The sequence below is a fragment of the Pelecanus crispus genome, chromosome W (genome assembly GCF_030463565.1).
Source record: "Pelecanus crispus isolate bPelCri1 chromosome W, bPelCri1.pri, whole genome shotgun sequence".
NCBI classification, from domain to species: domain Eukaryota; kingdom Metazoa; phylum Chordata; class Aves; order Pelecaniformes; family Pelecanidae; genus Pelecanus; species Pelecanus crispus.
The window spans coordinates 11,155,631-11,175,972 of NC_134675.1; the positions used below are offsets into that span (position 1 = coordinate 11,155,631).

Consider the following 20,342-nt stretch of genomic DNA (forward strand, 5'->3'; position numbering starts at 1 on the left):
TTTTGCCCCAGTTTGCAAGGTTGCTTAAAATATGAGACTTGGTAGACTCTCTTCTCCTACCACCATTTTTGGCACAATAATACTAAATATAATGAAGTCAGACCACTGACATACTTTCTTTGCAGTAGTGGACACACTTGTCTTTGGCATAGTTCTTGTATTTATTCCAAGTGTCTCCTTAGCCATTCTAATTTGCAGGAAAAATTCTTCTTTGCATATTTAAGTAATCAACACTTTCTACACTGAAATACATAATTGTCGAAGTTTTTACTTTTTTAAAATATAACAACATATGCAAAGGCTGTATTCTGCTTTCACTGGTCATTGAGAATTTAGCTGTTGCATTGCACCAGGCTGAACTAAACTTTATAAAGGAAAAAAATCAAGCTAATCAAACTATTTCCTTTGCTAAACTGAAGGTTCATTAATTATTTAGTTACACTTATAGTAAAATTAAAAGTGGCTAGAATAAGCTTGTTGAGTGAGAACAAATTAATATTTGGTTTAACTCCACTGTTTTAACTTCTCGGTTTCTTAATGTTTTTATTCCATAAAGTATTTCTTAAACTCCTTACAAGTAAAAATGAGCACCATAGAAGGTTAGTTTTCAATGCTGCTTTTCTTTTTCCTAGACTTAGAATTATGATTTGCTCATACCTGGTTAATAAATCTTTCTTGGAGCTGTATAATATTAACATAATCAATAATTTAAAGACAAATAAAAAGGTAAAAGAGTGTACTGACAATTTTAACTCATGGATATTTTGAGCCATCTTACACAAGAACATCTGACATTTAAGGATCTGTCCTTAATTGTGTAAAACTTATTTGCTTACAAAGTGACCCCAAAGAAAGAAGGATCCTTTTATATTTCTTTGCAATCTATAAAGTCCTGAGATTATTTTTTTAAAACTTTTTTTTTATTATTATTTAAAATGATAGAATTTCAGTATACCACCTTTCTGGAAAGTGTTCTATATCATAATGTACAAAGTTTTCTGTGACCTCCAGTCAGTTTTCTGTCCATTTTTCTGTGACCTCTAAGAACACTTTTAGCAAAACCAGGAAAGACTTTTTTTAAGGTAAACACTTTGTGAACTGTATAAAAGGCCTGTTTGATTTCTTTCTTTAAAAACAAAGTGATTTGTTTATTTTCTTTTAAAACACTCCAGTGTGTCCTTTTCCTCCTGTTCCCATTGCAGTTCATTTCTGGGCTTCAAGTTTAATACTGAGAGTTTGCAGTGCAGGTGCTAAGAAATTTAAACGGCAGATTTATCACTAATAAAATCATGTATCAGTAAATAGATGCATCCCTTATAATTTAATTTTGACCTACCTGAAAATAAAGAAAAAAATACTCTAGAGCTCATTATTTTACTTCTGACTTACCATGATTAGATGGCTTTCTTCTAAAGCACTAGTGCTGTGGAATCTCAGAGACTAGGTAGTGTACAGTATAGCTACATCATCCTAAAGCAAAAGACCCTAAAGGGAGGTCATTTGGGCTGAACATTTCCTGTAGTGTATCCTTGTCTGAACTGGATCAGTTATGATGTTATTTTATCATTTGCATTCTTTGCATTTTATAATCTTACTTGGAAAAAAAAGAGAAAAATGGGATGGTGGCCTCTTGGAGAGAAAGACAATTGGGGGAAAGCTTTTTTTTTTTTTCATTAAGTCAGAAAAAGAAATGACAATCTGCATTTGGATAAAGGGAAAAAATCATCATCCTATTTCTTTTTTGTAGTTCATAAGGAAATGTATAACATCATTTAAGTTAATTGAAGATATGTATATGAGAAAGCTTATATTTAAGATTTCATCCCAACTTACCCATTTAAGAACCTTTTTCCAGTGGGTTATCTGCAGATACTTTTACACATTCTGTAATTTTCTGTGTCTATAAAATGACTTCATTTTCATTGGAACAACTGTTCATAGCTTTAGGATAATCTATGGAAACTGGAGCCTGGGATTGGTCTGACAGAGGCAAACATTGTTATGTAACTTTTATATGTTCTGAGGAATAAGAAGAATGCGATACTAGGATGAGGCATTAAGTCCAACCTAATACTAGATAAACACCAGACAAATGTAACTCCTGGTTCTGGCATGAGAAAACTTATACTACTTTGTTGATTATTGCTGAGTCTGGAACTGGAACTGAATTCTCCTTTATGGTAGTTCAGAACTGCATAGGAGGTTTAGGAATATATCAGATCCTTTTCTGTTTATATGTAGCCATGGGCAGAATTTGGTCAAGAGAAGTTACTGAGAGGTATGACAGTTAAGCAGTTTTGGCCATCTGAATGTGTATGCTGTGCTTTTTTAGTGTGCTTGAAGAAAACATTTGATGTAATTTATCCTACAATACTTGATTACTGAGAACTTAGGGAGAATTAAGGCCTTCCCAACTTACAAAATAAGTAAGCAGAAATAAAAGCTCACTTTTTGTAATACTTTTGTTAATTCAGCTGTTCAGTTGTGTAGAAAAAACACCTTTACTTGAATATGGCTAGAACAATTTGAAGTAGAGTTTAAAAAAAAATCATTGTCCAAAGCAGATACTATGGGTATTTCTGTGGTAGAATTTATATGCATATTTAAAAGCAAAGTAGCTATATATATGGGAGTCTACACAGTCACAAACATGCACACTCCAGATGCTAACATTTTATGGTTGTGCACCAGAATACTGTATCTGAACAAGACAGTGTTGACACAAGGAATTGGAGATTTAAATAATACTTTGTCTTCTTCCAGGACAAACCTTTATTGAACCTTTTTCACAAAGGCTGAAATCTTGAAAAATCAGAAATAAGAATTCATATACAACTTGTAATAGTATATAGTCATGACACTGCTTTTCAAGTGTTGGGAGCAAAAGCTTTCACCAATAAATAATTTTTTTGCGTCATAATACTGCTGCCCCACACCTGAGCTCTGAGCATTGTGTGTATGCCTAAAGAAAGAGAGACTACACCTAACAGTCCTAGAACAACCTCATAAAAATAATTCAGTTAGTATCATTGACTGGGACAGGATATTTTAATAAAATATTTTTAAATATTTGTATTTTCCTTTTATTTCAAAGATTTTTTTTTTCACTCTCATGCTTTATTAAACCATATTGGTTGAGGGTGCAATCTGTAAAGGTGCAAAAATGTTCTTTTAAAATGTTTAATGTGGAATGATACTATGAATCATTGTTTGAATATTACATAAAATTCTATTTAGGCTTCTGTTCTGGTAAATTCACTGTAGCACTACTGAATGAATTCCTGTGTAGATGTTCCTGTGTGGGTTGCTGATGTTTCCTTCTGTAAATACCACATTAAAAAAAACCTTCAAAATATGTAACATTTTTTCATCCTGCAAGAAGAAATGTTTCTCGATTAATTTTGTTAACTGTAACCTTCTTGTCTGTCTACTTGCATAGCACACCTTTGTGGGATATATGTTTAAAAAAAGTTCAAAGAAATTTGTGTATTCTCACTGAAGGTAGTATAAGCCTTGGCTTAATATGCACATTATCAGAAAGAATTCTTAAATTCTTAAAATGTTGATGTTTAGAAAGCACACATTGTCATCATACAGCTACTCAAAAAGATTAAGTTAGAGAGGAACAAATCTTTCTTTATTTTGACAAGAATATATCTGTGACAAATCTTCCAACATTAAAGGGTACAAGTAAATAACTCTATTACTGCTGACAGAAAAAAATCCTCTGGAAATATTGGTAAATTTTCTTACCCTTAATTTCTCAGCTAAGTCATTAAATAAAGCAACAAGAACAAAACCAAAATAATACTTGCTAGGCAAAGTTATTTTCCTTTATGTCACCTGATTAGAGAAATTCCAGAATCCTTAAGTATTTTATTATTTACAACATACATAATATATATGATACCATTTAGATTGTGCTTTTATGTTTTGAGTAACAGTAAAGCAGTATGCATTAAATGATAGTAGATGATAGTAATATGGTGACTGTGCAAGTAAATGTGCCATAATGCTTTCAAGCACCTGTTACAATATCATAAGCTGTGGCCTTTTAATGTGGTAAGCACTGGCTATGGTTCTGTCTCTCATTTCCAAGAGTACCACTGGGGCCTTTAATACTTGCCTGAAATATGCTGATTGGGCAAAAGGTTGGTATCCCATGAGGGGTAAGACTAACTGCTGGGCTCTGCAGGAAAGTAGTCATCAGAGGCAGTGTGCTGCCTCAGGAAACCCTTTTTTACTGTTTTACAGGTTGCCCAGGGAGGTTGTGGAGTCTCCCTCCTTGGAGATATTAAAAAACTGTCTAGACACAGTCCTGGGCAACTGGCTCTAGGTGGCCCTGCTTGAGCAGGGGGGTTTGTCAAGATGACCTCCAGAGGTCCCTTCTAACCTCATCTATTCTGTGATTCTTTGATTCTGTTTTATTGGTTAATGGAACTTTTCATATAATATACATTTCTATCTTATTATTTTGGAAAAATATTTGCAATTTTTTTCCTTCCAAGGAGTGTGATACTCTAGTAATGGGTGTCTTTGTTAAATTCATGAATTCAGTCAGAAGTTGGATGAGCATTTATGACAGTGTTCACAATGTACCACTTGATTTCTTTTTCTTCATATGCATGTTAATATTTAACAATGCTTTGCAATGGTTTTTGCATGCTTAATGTAGAAAATGAGCAGCTTGAGACCACTTGTAGCACACAAGCTATATTCATCCTGACTAGTACAGAAAAATGAAAATTGATCTCTGCCAGAAAATTGCATTACACCCAGGTGGTGTGGGGAGGGAGGATTTCTGTCCAGGGAAGAACAAAGTGTTATCTATAACTAGCCTCATTTAGTCATGTATGCCAGAAGACAACTGAAGTTTCTGCTGAGGAGTTCTTACCAGCTGAAGAATTTGGCAGGAATGTGCTGACTATACTCGAGCTAGATTAGGTTGTGTATTTGCCCTCCTCAATACCATACTTGTTCACTTTTGGAGGCCACTTAAGACACCTCTTGGTGGAAAAGCATGCCTACTCTGAGCACTTAGTCTCTACCGGTATCCTTTCCTGCAGCAAGGGGCTCTGCAACATTAAAACGCATGTCTTAAACCAGTAATTTTAGTCAATTTTGTTCAGTTACTCAGATAACTTTCTTATACATGTGATATGAAGCTGTAAATACATATATAAAAGGTGCAAACTATAAATTATATTATGGATGAAAACAAGAGTGAGTACTTTGAAGAAGCTGATGTAGATGAGCCAAGGTAGGAGACTACATGGAAGCAGACACTTCAATTTCACCTGAAGAATACAAGCTTTAAGAAAGGAGAAAGAAACTATGGAAGAAGATGGATTTATATGAAACAATTTGTATTTTAAACCTGAGAAAATTACTTCTAAATTTACTTTCTTATGTCGTGTAGAGAAGAAGCAGATGACATCCTATTCTGTGAAATTGACAAAAACTGAGGATGTGATGAACAAGGACTGCAAAAAAACCCCAATGAATAAACTTGCTAATTCATCTAGAGTGTAGAGAGGGGAATGCAAGAAAAACCTTACTTGTCTCATTTAGGCTTTTTCATGTTTATGTGTTTGTGAGTTTGGGTCATCAGATGGGGAGGAATAAAAAGCAGCAGTAATATCTTGCCCATGAAAAGGCAGAACCAACAAATCATGCTGATGCACAGAAGTCAAAGGGAGTACTGTGTCCAGTTCTAGGCTCCCCAGTACGAGAGACATGGACATACTGGAGAGAGTCCAATAAAGCGCCATGAAGATGATTAAGGGACTGGAGCATCTCTCCTATGAGGAAAGGCTGAGAGAGCTGGGACTGTTTAGCCTGGAGAAGAGAAGGCTCGGGGGGGATCTCATCAATGTATACAAATACCTGAAGGCAGGGTACAAAGACGACTGAGCCAGGCTCTTTTCAGTGCTGTCTGATGACAGGACCAGAGGCAATGGGCACAAACGGAAACACAGGAGGTTCAGTCTGAACATAAACAGGTTGCCCAGAGAGGTTGTGGAGTCTCCCTCCTTGGAGATATTCAAAACTGTCTGGACATAGTCCTGGACAACTGGCTCTATGGCCCTGCTTGAGCAGGGGGCGTGGACCAGATGACCTCCAGAGGTCCCTTCCAACCTCAACCATTCTTTGTGATTCTTTGATTCTGTGGAAGTTCAGGTGTGCAATTGTCCTGCCATGTCCTGCCAATATACTGCCATGCATTAATTCTTACTGTAATGGCAGGTATAGTCTAGCCAAAAAGGTAGGCTACTTGAACCAATCCCAGAAAGGAAGAGAACAATTGTATTATTGTTCATCAATTCTCTCAAACCATTTATCTACATCTATTGGCTGTGTGGAAGAAACCAAGTGCTAAATTATTTTCTCCACTAATTTTTTTATGTTCTTGGCACTAATCTGGAAAGTAGGATTACTAGAGCTACCCTGACAGTATGTTTAAAATGTGAAGACAGGTTATTTTGAGATAACTTGCTGTATCTCAAGCAGAGGCTCAGACTTGTGATGCAGAGCCACACAAAAAAAGCAATCAAGTTGGCAGAGTCAGGAGACCTCACACCTGCTAAACCAGTTGTTCACATGTCTTAAATGGTTAATTAAGTTTGCATTTTAACTTGGGGAAACTTGTGGTTTCTGTTAGTTTAATAGGGAAAGCCTCCTCACTGAGCCTGTTTCTAAATCAGCCTTTCAAGATAGCAACATCCCACATGATTGTGACTACAGCTTCTGAAATATAATAAAGAATCAAAACTTCAGTGACTTAGTCTTTGAAATAAGGAGTAACGATGAGCACTCTTGATGTTATACTGGTGTTTCTCTCTCCAGAAGATTCAGAAGGCAAAAGCTGATTGAGAGCAGACTGCCATCCAACTAAACTCTGAGAAGCAGCAACTATTCAGCTGACAGTTGCTATATGTATTAAATCTTGCACATTAGGTTTGGAACATGGTGGATGTTAATCATATGCTTTCATAATGTTCCTCTCACAATATTAAAAATAAACTACTGTAGATGGAAGCACTAGTTTACCTCTTTCACTGAAGTTAATGATAAAACATGCATTGATCCTAGCACAAGTTTTTCTTCCAATTTTGTTTAAAATGAATTAGTTTTTTAACAGAATGATTTATCTGATATTCAAGTAGCAGTGAAACAAGATTTTTAGTGAAGGCACTGTTTGTGCATCTGGATGGTGATGGTGGGCACTTGGTTTTAAATAGAACTTTTTACTGTAGTAGGACACATTTGGGGGATTGAAAAGTGGGTGGTACTATATGCTGGGAAAAGTCATTGCAGCTCAAACCAGCTGGTAACTAAGAAATTTAAGATACTGCAAAGAAAAAGCTGTTTCCACCTAGCAGGCAACTATGTTATAATTTTAGCACAAGAAAATTCATCAGGACTCAACTTAACTGGGAAAGAAAATCTGCTAGACACCTTCAGTGATGCTGAGACGAGCCAAAAAGGAAAAAAATCGACAACCTTTTCTCTAGGAGCTTTAATACCATTGATTTGTGTCATTGCAACACAGAGGAACAGTGATGAAAAAATCTCTTAACTACTTGAAAGGAATGTAGATATGGAAATGAGGAGCGGTATTCCTTTCCGGTTATATGGTTTGTCCCCACAGGAGCATGGTATGAGGACAACATCTCTCTATTCTGGATTATGTGCTGCTACAGAAGCACAGGGTCCTCAGTTCTCAGAACTGCATCAGTGAAGTTTTAGTGTACTGCAGAGGGGAAGAGCATGCCATGAAAGAAGTGTAATGCCACTTTCTTTCCTTCTCTTCAACACATACATGTATTATTTTACTCCTCTGTTCCTCAGCACATAGCCATTTGTGTCTGCTGTTAAGCTACTAATCCATCTAGCTCAAAAAGGAAGAATAGAATCATAGAATCATAGAATGTCTCAAGTTGGAAGGGACCCATAAGGATCATTGAATCCAACTCCCTGTTCCTCGCAGGACTACCTAAAACTAAATCATATGACTAAGAGCGTCGTCCAGATGCTCCTTGAACTCTGATAGGCTTGGTGCTGTGACTGCTTCCCTGGGGAGCCTGTTCCAGTGACCAACCACCCTCTCAGTGAAGAACCTTTTCCTAAGGTCCAACCTGAACTTCCCCTGATGCAGCTTCATTCCATTTCCTCATGTCCTGTCGCTGGTCACCTGAGAGAGGAGATCAGCACCTCCCCCTCCACTGCCCCTCTTGAGGAAGTTGTAGACTGTGATAGGTGTTAGGGTTTTGAAATGCTGATTAAACAGAGCCCTTGCAATAGCAAAAAGAGGATTCTCAGTTTGTTGAACAAAGAAAAGAAGACCCTACTCTCAGTAATCCTTCTGATTTTGAACAAAGTAGCAGTAAGTAGTTTTGCAGTCCTGATGCTGTAATAGCCGGTAAATCAATTGGGCTTTTATTTTCTTCTACCTTTGCTTTTTCTGATTTTTTATTCTTAATTTGGATTTTTTTTAGACTTTTAAGAAAATGGAGGCTAAAAAAGTTAAAACCATCTTCCCTATTTGAAGTTGGCCTCAATTTCTCAGGCAGAACTGTTTTGTTGTTGCAGAACAGTCTCACACAAGCACTTACCAGATCAGTAGGTTTCTTTCCCCCGACTTATTAAAATGGGAGTGAATGTTTTTGTGTATCACATGTTCTGCCAGAAAATAATGCTTCCAAGGCATATAATGTTGTTAGTCAGATGTTTAGGAGTGATCCACTCCAATAGCTTATGGATGAAATTTACTAACTTGTTTTTTTACTAATAATTATCAAACACTGAGGCTATCAGTTTAAGTCAGCATACTGCTCTTATACATTATCTAGACTTGCAGGTACTTTAGTTTTCAGTCCATCTGTCCAATTCTTTTTTGAATCCTGATTATTTTTGTTATTTATTGTTATTTTCCAATATTGTTATTTTTGTTAATTGTTATTATCCAAGCCTGTACTCTTATAGTAATCATGCAGGAAATACTAAGAAATGAGAATATGGTGTGTATCAATGAAAGCATTTATATAGAAGTGTTTGCTTCATGCTAACAGCTGGAATATTTTAAGCCTTACATCCTACTCTGTAATGGAACATTGCTTTGCAATTTTTTGCTCCATGTGGCTCATCATGAAACATCGATATCAGTTGTTTTGAGCTGCTGTAATTGACTAAAAGTTCTCACTGTGTCTTTATAACACCCTAGTAACAAGCATATCTGAACATTTAAGTAGTTTCTGTATTTTAAAGAGGATGTAGCATGGCAAGACATGTCTTTTTTTTATTTTTCCTTATGGACTGTAGTAAGTCCTGAGTGGACTTTTCTACACTGGCATCTTTTTTCCATTCCAGAATCTTCCTTCATTTAGCCAAAATCCAAGCTATGATTACCTAGCCTTTCAGTGTTGTATAAAAGGCAGGTAATTACAGTCCTTTGCCTGCCCGGTTAAGGACTTTGATACAGATATAGCACAGCAGTTACTACACCTGGAGTAGTTCCATGCGATTATTATCTCCCAATGGTGGACACAGTAAATGTTTTTGAGGAAGGTATTAAAGAAGTAGGACATTAACTGAATATTTTGTCCATAGAGGAAATTAATGTGAAAGATAATTTGTTTTTTTTTTCTTTTGTTTATTTTGTTTAACCCTGGATGTGGAGTAATTGCTGGAGGTGATTTAGAGATTAAACTTAGATTCACAATTTTAGGAAAGGCACAGCACTGAAGAAGCCTCCAGGGTGGAGTGCAGCTGGCATGCAAGGAATCCATTTCACGGAAGTTCCCTAGGCCTGCAACCTTAGACGTCGGCAACACCAGGGGAACTTGGTGTGTTGGCTCTAAGAGGAACTGCCCGGAGGGTGGAGCGGTGTGGAGACACCGTGGCCAGGCTCTGTGTGGCACCCCAGATGGGACTGCTGTGAAGCATTCTGCCCAGCCGGGGCAGCTCCTGTGCCCTTGGATTCCCCAGTACACTCCGTCAAGCCCAGAGACTTGGTCTATCTACAGACATGAAAAGACAAAGCATTTGTCACCTTATTGCTGCTGCTTTTAGTCCCTGTCTAGTCCTGACTGTGCCAGAACATGGCAAACAGTTTATTGTAGATGTACTTACCAAAGGAACAGAGTGCAGTATAATGGAACACTGCGACAACTTGGGCAAACGATGGATGAATGAAGAAGGACAATAGGAAAGGGTATAATATGAGACCCTGGGCCAACAACCTGTCATGGTTTTGACAAAATGCTGCCCTTTGGTAAACTTTGCTCATTATAATATCATTATAATACCAAAACACACCTCCATCCCAAAATCTACCCACCTCTAAGGTGCGACCACTCCTCACTGAGCTTGCGCTTTGAATTTTTCCTAGCCTATACCTTTAAAGCGAAGCGAGAAAGTTTTACACCAATCATAATAAAAGTATGTATGACTAGAGTCCCTCAAGCTCCACCTGAAAGGTAAAAAATAGTATAAATTAGCCTAAGAGAGAGGGGATGCTAGGGAAGATACCATCGCGTACCACTCTGACTTCTGGGATCAGTCGACGGGCTGAGCCTCTCTTCCCCCTAATCGGGACGCCTTTGGGTAAGATTTGAACACTTGGTTATACCAAGTGCCTCCCTGGGAAACTTAGAAACCTCTATATAGAGTCACTTTATGTCTTTTGATGCATCTGTGTTACCCATGCTTTGGTATTTGCATGTGCCTTGCAGTCAGTGAATTTATCGCCGGTAATCCAAAGAACCTGTGTGTCTGTTGCTTTAATAAATTTCTTTGATTTATTGGTCTAGCCGTGATAGTGGTCATTGAACGCGACCAGACGCTTTAAGTGTGGCCGTGGTAATTCATGCAGCACGACTAGACAGAAGGTGCCTACGTTATTTGTGCATCCGTAATCGTGATAGTTCAGTGCACTGAACGCGACCGGACTTATAACGATAAATTGGGTACCTTCCAAAGCCCTCTTGACGCAACACCTGGATCATAGTTTTTAGTATATCTTACAGTTTACACCTTTTCCTTGCCCCACCCCAAAAACCCATTTTCAAACTGTAGTCCCTCTAAGTTCTTACGAAGGTCTATAAGATAACTTGAATCAATCTCAGACTTCACAGATGTCATGGTTTAGCCCCAGCCAGCAACTAAGCACCACCCAGCCGCTCGCTCACTCCCCCTGCCCCAATGGGATGCGGGAGAGAATCGGAGGAGTAAGAGTGAGAAACACTCCTGGGTTGAGATAAGAACAGTTTAATAATTGAAATAAAGTAAAATAGTAATGATAATAATAACAATATAATAATGATAATAATAATATACAAAGCAAGTGATGCACAGTGCAATTGCTCACCACCCGCCAACCAATACCCAGACAGTTCCTGAGCAGCGATCACTGCTCCCCAGCCAACTCCCTGCCAGTTTATATACTGAGCATGACGTCATATGGTATGGAATAGCCCTTTGGTCAATTTGGATCAACTATTCTGGCTGTGCCCCCTCCCAGCTTCTTGTGCACCTGGCAGAGCATGGGAAGCTGAAAAAGTCCTTGACTAGCATAAGCAGTACTTAGCAACAGCTAAAACATCAGTGTGTTATCAACATTCTTCTCCTACTAAATCCAAAACACAGCACTATGCCAGCTACTAGGAAGAAAATTAACTCTATTCCAGCCAAAACCAGGACAACAGAAAATATAGCAGCTCATATTCATTAGAATGAGTAATACTGTATTCTGTTGCGAATTCATTCCTTCAATAGGAAAATATGCATTTTGGTATACTCGCAGGTTTGAGTATGTCCTGTGGTAGAGCTGAACCATTATTGCTGATTCATATCATGCATTTCCATAAAAAGTGTATGACTAAACAACAAAATCAAGGCATAATTTCAGGATGGGTAATCAGTGATTATAAATAATGGGAGAGCTTAGGGGTTACTTGGTATCTTCCATTTGAGGTTCTCAACGATTCAATGTGAACATTAACTGATGAATTCACAGAGTACCCTGTGTAGTTATCCCTATGTCAGCCATACCCAGAGAGCTTAACTGACTTGCCTGAGATCATATAGTAAGCTACAATATAAAATAAAATTTGATGCTTTAATCAGTAGACAGCGCTGCATTTTGTACTGTGGAAAATCATAGGAGAGTTTATCAGCATAGGCACTGCCTTAGGATCTGTGTTTTAAATTTCTCTCCTCTGTTTCCTACTTTACAGTAGAGTTGAGGATTTTCCTTGGAAATATGATTTAAATAATCCTCTAATAATTTCTCCAAGATGCATCTAGTCCAGTTGTGAGTAGTAATTGTCAACATGCAACTCCACAAAAATGAAATAATTTCTCTGGTTTCAATGTAGATACAATGGCAAGCAGGTGAATAAAAGCCAATTCACCAGGAATTTAAGTGACAAGGTAAATTTTGAGTCCAAAAGTACAAACAAGTCTCAAGGGTGTAACTTATGAAGTAGTTCAGCTTCAAACAGTTTGACATTCAGCCACTGTGCAGAAAGAGTTTAATTCACAAACCAAAGGCCCAGTAGGCAGACCCAGCAGGAAAATAAATTTAAAATCTTCAGTGTCATATACAACTTGTACCTGAGCACTTCAGCGTTTAATGAGAGCAAGATGGAGAAATGCTCCAGTCCCCATCCTGAAGCTGAGAAACTGAAGCACAGGAGGTCTGCACCTCAGATTCATCGTAATTGGCATTTATTCACTCTAGGTTCCCACTGTAGTCAGTGGCCTGCTTTGGATATTAACCATTTTTCTGATGGGTGAGTGTCTCTTGATTGCAGAGCAGACCTAGGGAAAGTAGGCTCTTTCCTTAGTGTCTCAGGTAGAATGTATCAGCCCAGATCATCTCTCCTGTGGTTGCATAGTACGTTTTGTCACAGAGCAGTTGTAGGCCAGTACCATAACCATTAAATCCTGCTGCCAGCTATTTTATCATGTCCTTTATAATGTTTTGGAATTCCTTTAATGTCTAAAGAAATAAGGTACTAACACAGGATTATAGCTATGTTCAGTGACCTCAGAAAGTAGTAAGTTCCAGTTCATAGTTCACTGTGAAAGGATTATCAAAGGTGTGTTCCCCTTGTCTCTTGCAGTCTTCAGCAAAGTTAATAATCTTCATTAGTCTTGCCAGTGAATTATGGCTGCTAGTGGTGCTGTGCGCAGCTGTAATTCAGGAGTGTATTGTGGGAGTTGTTCATCTTGTTTTTTTGTCCTTTACCAGGGATGTTGTATAACAGGAGTTGGAGGCAGAAGAGAGTGGGCATATATGTGGTCTCACAAAATCCTAAATAAGTTTAATAGTAACAGACATCTTTTTATATGTGTAAATCCTGCCATATTACAGATTTTCTTAAAGAGATTCTAAAATCCATATTACAAAATCATAGAATCATAGAATCAAAATGATACATCCTATACTCTTTAAAAAAGCCTGTTGAATGCAGATTGTCATATACAATATAGTTGAAATAATCTAGGGACAGATCTTGTTGTCATGGGTACTCAAAAAATGTATACTGAGCATAAAACACAACTCTAGGTCTCTGGGCCGAACTCAACTGACATTAGACTTTTGGTTTCAGTAATGTGATCTGTCACATGAACACCATTTTAGTAATGTGATCTGTCACATGAACACCATTTGATTGATTTGATTTGATGGATATCTTTATTAAGAAACTATATGTATTTATGTCACTACAGGTTTATCAACCAAGATTAATGATTTGGGTTAGCCAGAAACTCTTTCCAACCAGCCCGGGGAATGGGAAATTTCCAAAGGTAAAGTTCTTTATTTAATTTCTTTCATCTAACAAACACTTTATTAAGATGAAAGTTTTCTCTAAAAAAAACCCACTGTGAAAGTTCACTATATTTTATTTTATAACTGCTTCAAGAGAGTAGCCACCTCTCATGATTTCATCATGAGTTTCATGATATTATGTTTTTTCTTAAAGCCTTGACAGTTAAGTGAGGACTTCAGCTTTCATGTTAAAATGATGTTTTTAGCCTTCAGGCTTGCAGAAAATATGGACTCTTTCTGGCTTACATACCAAAAAGAAAACATACTAGTTTTCGGAAGCTCATGTTTCTTAAGCCTGTCTCATGATTTTAAACAGCTTGACATCTGAGTTTTGAATGCTTGATTTTAGTAATTCTCACATAGCAATATAGATAATAACAATATAATGATAATGATAATGATAATGATAATGATAATGATAATGATAATGATAATAATAATAATAATAATAATAATATACAAAGCAAGTGATGCACAATGCAATTGCTCACCACCCGCCAACTGATACCCAGACAGTTCCCGAGCAGCGATCGCTGCCCCCTGGCCAACCCCCCCCCAGTTTATATACTGAGCATGACGTCATATGGTATGGAATAGCCCTTTGGTCAGTTTGGATCAACTATTCTGGCTGGTCCCCCTCCCAGTTTCTTGTGCACCTGGCAGAGCATGGGAAGCTGAAAAGTCCTTGACTAGCATAAGCAGTACTTAGCAACAGCTAAAACATCAGTGTGTTATCAACATTCTTCTCCTACTAAATCCAAAACACAGCACTGTGCCAGCTACTAGGAAGAAAATTAACTCTATCCCAGCCGAAACCAGGACAGTTTACTAGGTGTTTACTTCTAAACTACAGTTAGAGGACTATAAAAATTAAGGATGTGAAAAAGGAAGGAGGAGCCCATCAGACAGATTTTGTAGAAGCATAGCTAATATTGTTTTTCCTCTCTGCAGGGATATCTTCCTATCTCAAAGGAAGTAAATTGCAAGAAGAGAAGTGAGGCTGAAGTGGCATTCCTGACTCCAGTAAATGGCTATGGACATGATTTCACCAAAATCAATTACTTCTACTGTTTTCAATCATAACTCTTCCATTTGTATTACGTATGATTCTATGGGTTTTATGAGGTCATGGTGTCATATATCAGGAATTGTTTCTGTGTAAATCATCAAGTGTAAGAAGAAACTATGGGACTCTAAGCCTTGCTTTAGAGAATAATAGTGGAATAAATGTGTATCATAAAAATAGTTTTTAACATTCTGACTCAAGTGAAAGCTCTCAGAATTTCACACTGTGAATCCATGTTTACAAACATTACAGGTGGGCCTTCAGGCCTGGTTCTACCACAGCAACGTCTTCCACTACTCAAACGCCACAGCTCACATGCAACTAGTAAACTGCTCGCCCTCTCCATTTCCACCATCCCTAACTGCTTCCTGCAGAGGCTGAGAGTCATCCCCCCTTTTTTTTTTTCATTTACATGTAACAATCCTAGTCGTTTATTTTCATCAATTGTCTGCATATCTCTATATTTTATCCATGTACTCTTTTGATGTATAGAAGTATTGTGAAACTCATGGTTTCCTTGTGGTAAGTGATTGTGATGCTGCCACAGGATTTGACACACTGATGAATGGTGCTATTTTGGACTTTAAATATGCTCCTTGGCAAGGTAGCTCTGATGGTATTATTTTTTTATTTCCATGTTCTGAGAAGGTGTTGGTACTTTGTTTTTCTGAATGTTTTTCTTTAGACTGGACAGATTTGTTTACTTGTGTCTTCAGTGTGGCTTTCTTATTCAGTGCAGTAGGTGAGTAACCACTTAAAGTGTACAAGCAAGGAACTGATTCCCTATCAGGGTACACTCAAAAACATTCAGTTATAGTGGGAGCAATCACAAAACTGTAATTTACTTAAAATTTCCTTTCTGATTCCTATCCACCTAACTTGGAGAAAGGCAAGCAATAATTTTTCATCACTTTCAAAATTTCTTTTAGTTTTTTTTTGTCTTTTTTTAAAGCCTTTTTGAAAGAACAAGTTTTAATGTCTTTCCATAAAGTAGAGGATAATAGGGGGAAAGGGTACATTTCCAAAGTACTGTCAACATGTGGATTTTACTTTTTTGTTCTTGCTCCCAAAGAACTAACAATACAAAACACTACAAAACACAAAGCTAAACAGTATCATCTACTCATGGAATGTCATTGTGCTAGACACAGTCTGAAAGCCCACCTTAATTTTTTAGATAACTTGTCTTTTATCTCTTCCTTTTACAGGGCAAGCTTTGTTCTGGTTTAGTTTCTGACTGTTAAATACCAATGCATGCACTGCACTTCCTTGATTTCTTTCCTTTTCCCACTTTCTATATCCCTCTTCTTGTATATTTTATTTTCCAATAGTTTAGATACATCTACTGTGCTGTATATAGAACAAGAAATAATATTCAGCATTTGTAGCATTTATGTATAGTTGCAGTTGTATACCGCTGAAAATGCAGGCTTTTGTAACAATGTGGTCTTTAATAACGTACTGCAAGTACCCAGTGTATTTTAGCTATTTTAGTAGGATTTGTTCAATAAATATGCAAGCTCTGAAGGTAGTCATGATGTTTTCTTACTGTAAAAGGAGGGCTCCTTTACTATATCTTTGCACCTATTCTTTACATGACTTCTGAGTTTATTTCAGAAATATCTGGTAATGTAAAAGGTGATTCCTTTTGAATTGTTGTCTCCTAAACAATAGCTATTCAGATAACCTAAATACCAGATCTGGATCTGGGAAATGATAGCTGCCAGAGCTATCTCTTTTAAGATTTGCGAGTAGCTGGGTCAGATGTGACATTTGATGCCACTTTTAGTAATCCTAGGAGGAGACTGTGGGGTTGTATACATGGCAAATACAATACATTTCATTTCCCATCCCTGATAAAAGAAACTGAATTAACAGGCCTTTTTTCTATTATGTGTAAGTTAGTTTTAGAGAATGTTGATATATGCATCTCTCTGAAAAGCAATTTTATCAGTAATATCTGCATTTGTTAGGTTTAGAATATATATTGGTTTCATTTTAGCATAGAACACAAATTTAGCAGCATTTTTTTAAAACACAAGCAGAGATCTACCAATTAACAGCAGATGTAGGTCTGCCCCTGAAGTTTTCCAGTCATGAGACCAAACGAATGTAATTACATATGCCATGAGTGTTTAATCCCACTAAGTGAATTTACACAGGGATTGAGTTTAGCTTGATGACTTTGGTTGTGTCTGTGCTGGTTTTGGCTGGGATAGAGTTAAATTTCTTCATACTAGCTGGTATGTGGCTATGTTTTGGATTTGTGCTGAAAATAGTGTTGATAATACAGGGATGTTTTAGTTATTGCTGAGCAGTGCTTACACAGAGTCAAGGCTGCCTCTGGTTCTCACACCAGCCCACCAGCAAGTAGGCTGGGGGTGCACAAGAAGTTGGGAAGGGACACAGCTGGGACAGCTGACCCCAACTCACCAAAGGGATATTCCATACCATATGACATCATGCTCAGCATATAATGCTGTGGGGAAGAAGAAGGAAGAGGGGGACGTTCAGAGTTATGGCATTTGTCTTCCCAAGTAACCGTTACGCGTGATGGAGCCCTGCTTTCCTGGAGATGGCTCTAAACACCTGCCTGCTGATGGGAAGTAGTGAATGAATTCCTTGTTTTGCTTTGCTTGCGTGCGCAGCTTTTGCTTTACCTATTAAACTGTATTTATCACAACCCATGAGTTTTCTCACTTTTACCCTTCTGATTATCTTCCCCATCCCATTGTGGGGGACAGAGCGAGTGAGTGGATGTGTGGTGCTTAGTTGTTGGCCGCAGTTAAACCACGAGAGTTATAGAGACTGAAATTTGCCAAGGATGATTGATTATGATTGATAGAGGCTTCCTAACCGTTCAAAGGTCACCTATACTGTTGCACCACCAATAGTGGCTGTAGCATGTATGAACAATTAGCTTCATAAGATTTGGGGGGGGGGGGGAAAAAAGGGTTACAGAGGGACCATACCTTAAAAAAACCCCACAGTATGGCAATTTAAAGGAATGCACGTAGGATTTCATATATGTCTTCTTCCTTGTAATGATCTATGAAATAATTATTAGATGTGGTTGCAAAGAAACTGTCCAGTTTGGACTGTCTGGATATTATCTACATGAATCATGTTTGCTCCTGTCTGTTGTACAAAACTGACTCTGGGCTCAAAAGCATCCTGAAGTCCTAGCTGCCCTTTTTTGCAAGGGGCATATAGTCTGTGCTCTGGCATGGGGCCTGGGCCAATGGCACCTTCTTTGCAGCCACTGCAAATGAAGTCCCAAGGGACAGGCCCTTACTGTTGAGTAAAATCAGATGAGTTGAGGGCTTGGAGGTTTAGTGGAGAAGGAAGATCTCCATATGCAAAACTTGCCCATCTCACAGCTTTCCCAAAAGCCTGCCCTGATCATTGCCCCACTCCCTGCAACACAAAATGCCACTGATCTCTCCCAGCTGTATGCCCAATGCAGCTACAGCACAACTGAACTTTGTGGCATCAAGAATGAGAGCAAAAGAAGTTATATTATTCTCATACTTGGAATAGTAACATTTATTTTTCCCTATGCCACAAAAACACCTTGAACTGGATCTGAGAATCAACAGTATAAAAGTTGATCTAGGGAGGTGGTGGTAGGGCAAGGGGGTTGAACAGAGGAGATTAGTGCTCCTCTGATTGTTGAGGAGGCTTCCTGTGGGTGAAAAACTGATGAAAACAATTGAAAAAAAAGCAGTGAATGTGTCTCACAGTTAGTTGATGCAGTACAGTATGACAAACTCTCCTGTCGACCCCCTTGTTAAATAATTATTTGTACAATAGAAAGACTAGTGAGAGTATTTTTAAGGCATTATTAAGTAGATCAGTTCGGGAAACCTTGGTTTTATCTCACAAACCTTCTAATAACGTGTCATGTAGGATCTGCCAAATCAGTCCTTGTCCCTCAGCAAAGCAAATTTAAAAGATCAAATATGCCATCACTGGAAGTTGCTCCCTGACCACCAGAAGTGACCTCCCTGACACCGGAAGTCGATCCCTGTACACCAGAAGTTGCTGTCTGACACCAGAAGTATTCTTCTGCCAACTGGAAATTTCTGTCTGCACACACAAGCAAAGTCAAATAAGGAATTCATTCACTACTTCCCATTGGCAGGCAGGCGTTTAGCCATTTCCAGGAAAGCAGGGCTTCATCATACATAACAGTTACTTGGGAAGACAAACACCATAACCCCAAATGTCCCCCTTCCTCCTTCTTTCCCCCAGCTTTTATTGCTGAGCATGACGACATATGGTATGGAATATTCCTTTGGTCAGTTGGGGTCATCTGTCCTGGCTGTGTCCCTGTTGCGTCAAGAGGGCTTTGGAAGGTACCCAATTTATCGTTATAAGTCCGGTCGCGTTCAGTGCACCGAACTATCACGATTACGGATGCACAAATAACGTAGGCACCTTCTGTCTAGTCGTGCTGCATGAATTACCATGGCCACACTTAAAGCGTCTGGTCGCGTTCAATGACCACTATCACGGCTAGACCAATAAATCAAAGAAATTTATTAAAGCAACAGACACACAGGTTCTTTGGATTACCGGCGATAAATTCACTGACTGCAAGGCACATGCAAATACCAAAGCATGGGTAACACAGATGCATCAAAAGACATAAAGTGACTCTATATAGAGGTTTCTAAGTTTCCCAGGGAGGCACTTGGTATAACCAAGTGTTCAAATCTTACCCAAAGGCGTCCCGATTAGGGGGAAGAGAGGCTCAGCCCGTCGACTGATCCCAGAAGTCAGAGTGGTACGCGATGGTATCTTCCCTAGCATCCCCTCTCTCTTAGGCTAATTTATACTATTTTTTACCTTTCAGGTGGAGCTTGAGGGACTCTAGTCATACATACTTTTATTATGATTGGTGTAAAACTTTCTCGCTTCGCTTTAAAGGTATAGGCTAGGAAAAATTCAAAGCGCAAGCTCAGTGAGGAGTGGTCGCACCTTAGAGGTGGGTAGATTTTGGGATGGAGGTGTGTTTTGGTATTATAATGATATTATAATGAGCAAAGTTTACCAAAGGGCAGCATTTTGTCAAAACCATGACAGGTTGTTGGCCCAGGGTCTCATATTATACCCTTTCCTATTGTCCTTCTTCATTCATCCATCGTTTGCCCAAGTTGTCGCAGTGTTCCATTATACTGCACTCTGTTCCTTTGGTAAGTACATCTACAATAAACTGTTTGCCATGTTCTGGCACAGTCAGGACTAGACAGGGACTAAAAGCAGCAGCAATAAGGTGACAAATGCTTTGTCTTTTCATGTCTGTAGATAGACCAAGTCTCTGGGCTTGACGGAGTGTACTGGGGAATCCAAGGGCACAGGAGCTGCCCCGGCTGGGCAGAATGCTTCACAGCAGTCCCATCTGGGGTGCCACACAGAGCCTGGCCACGGTGTCTC

General features: G+C 38.4%; 1 protein-coding gene across 1 annotated transcript; it reads left to right on the forward strand.

The window, feature by feature from the left end:
• Nucleotides 1-5,207: 5,207 nt before the first annotated feature.
• Nucleotides 5,208-14,920, forward strand: LOC142596421 (neuronal regeneration-related protein-like). Its single transcript, XM_075725524.1, has 4 exons — nt 5,208-5,260; nt 12,378-12,432; nt 13,738-13,815; nt 14,789-14,920. The coding sequence occupies exons 1-4, from the start codon at nt 5,208-5,210 to the stop codon at nt 14,918-14,920; spliced, it is 318 nt and encodes a 105-aa protein (XP_075581639.1).
• Nucleotides 14,921-20,342: the final 5,422 nt, after the last annotated feature.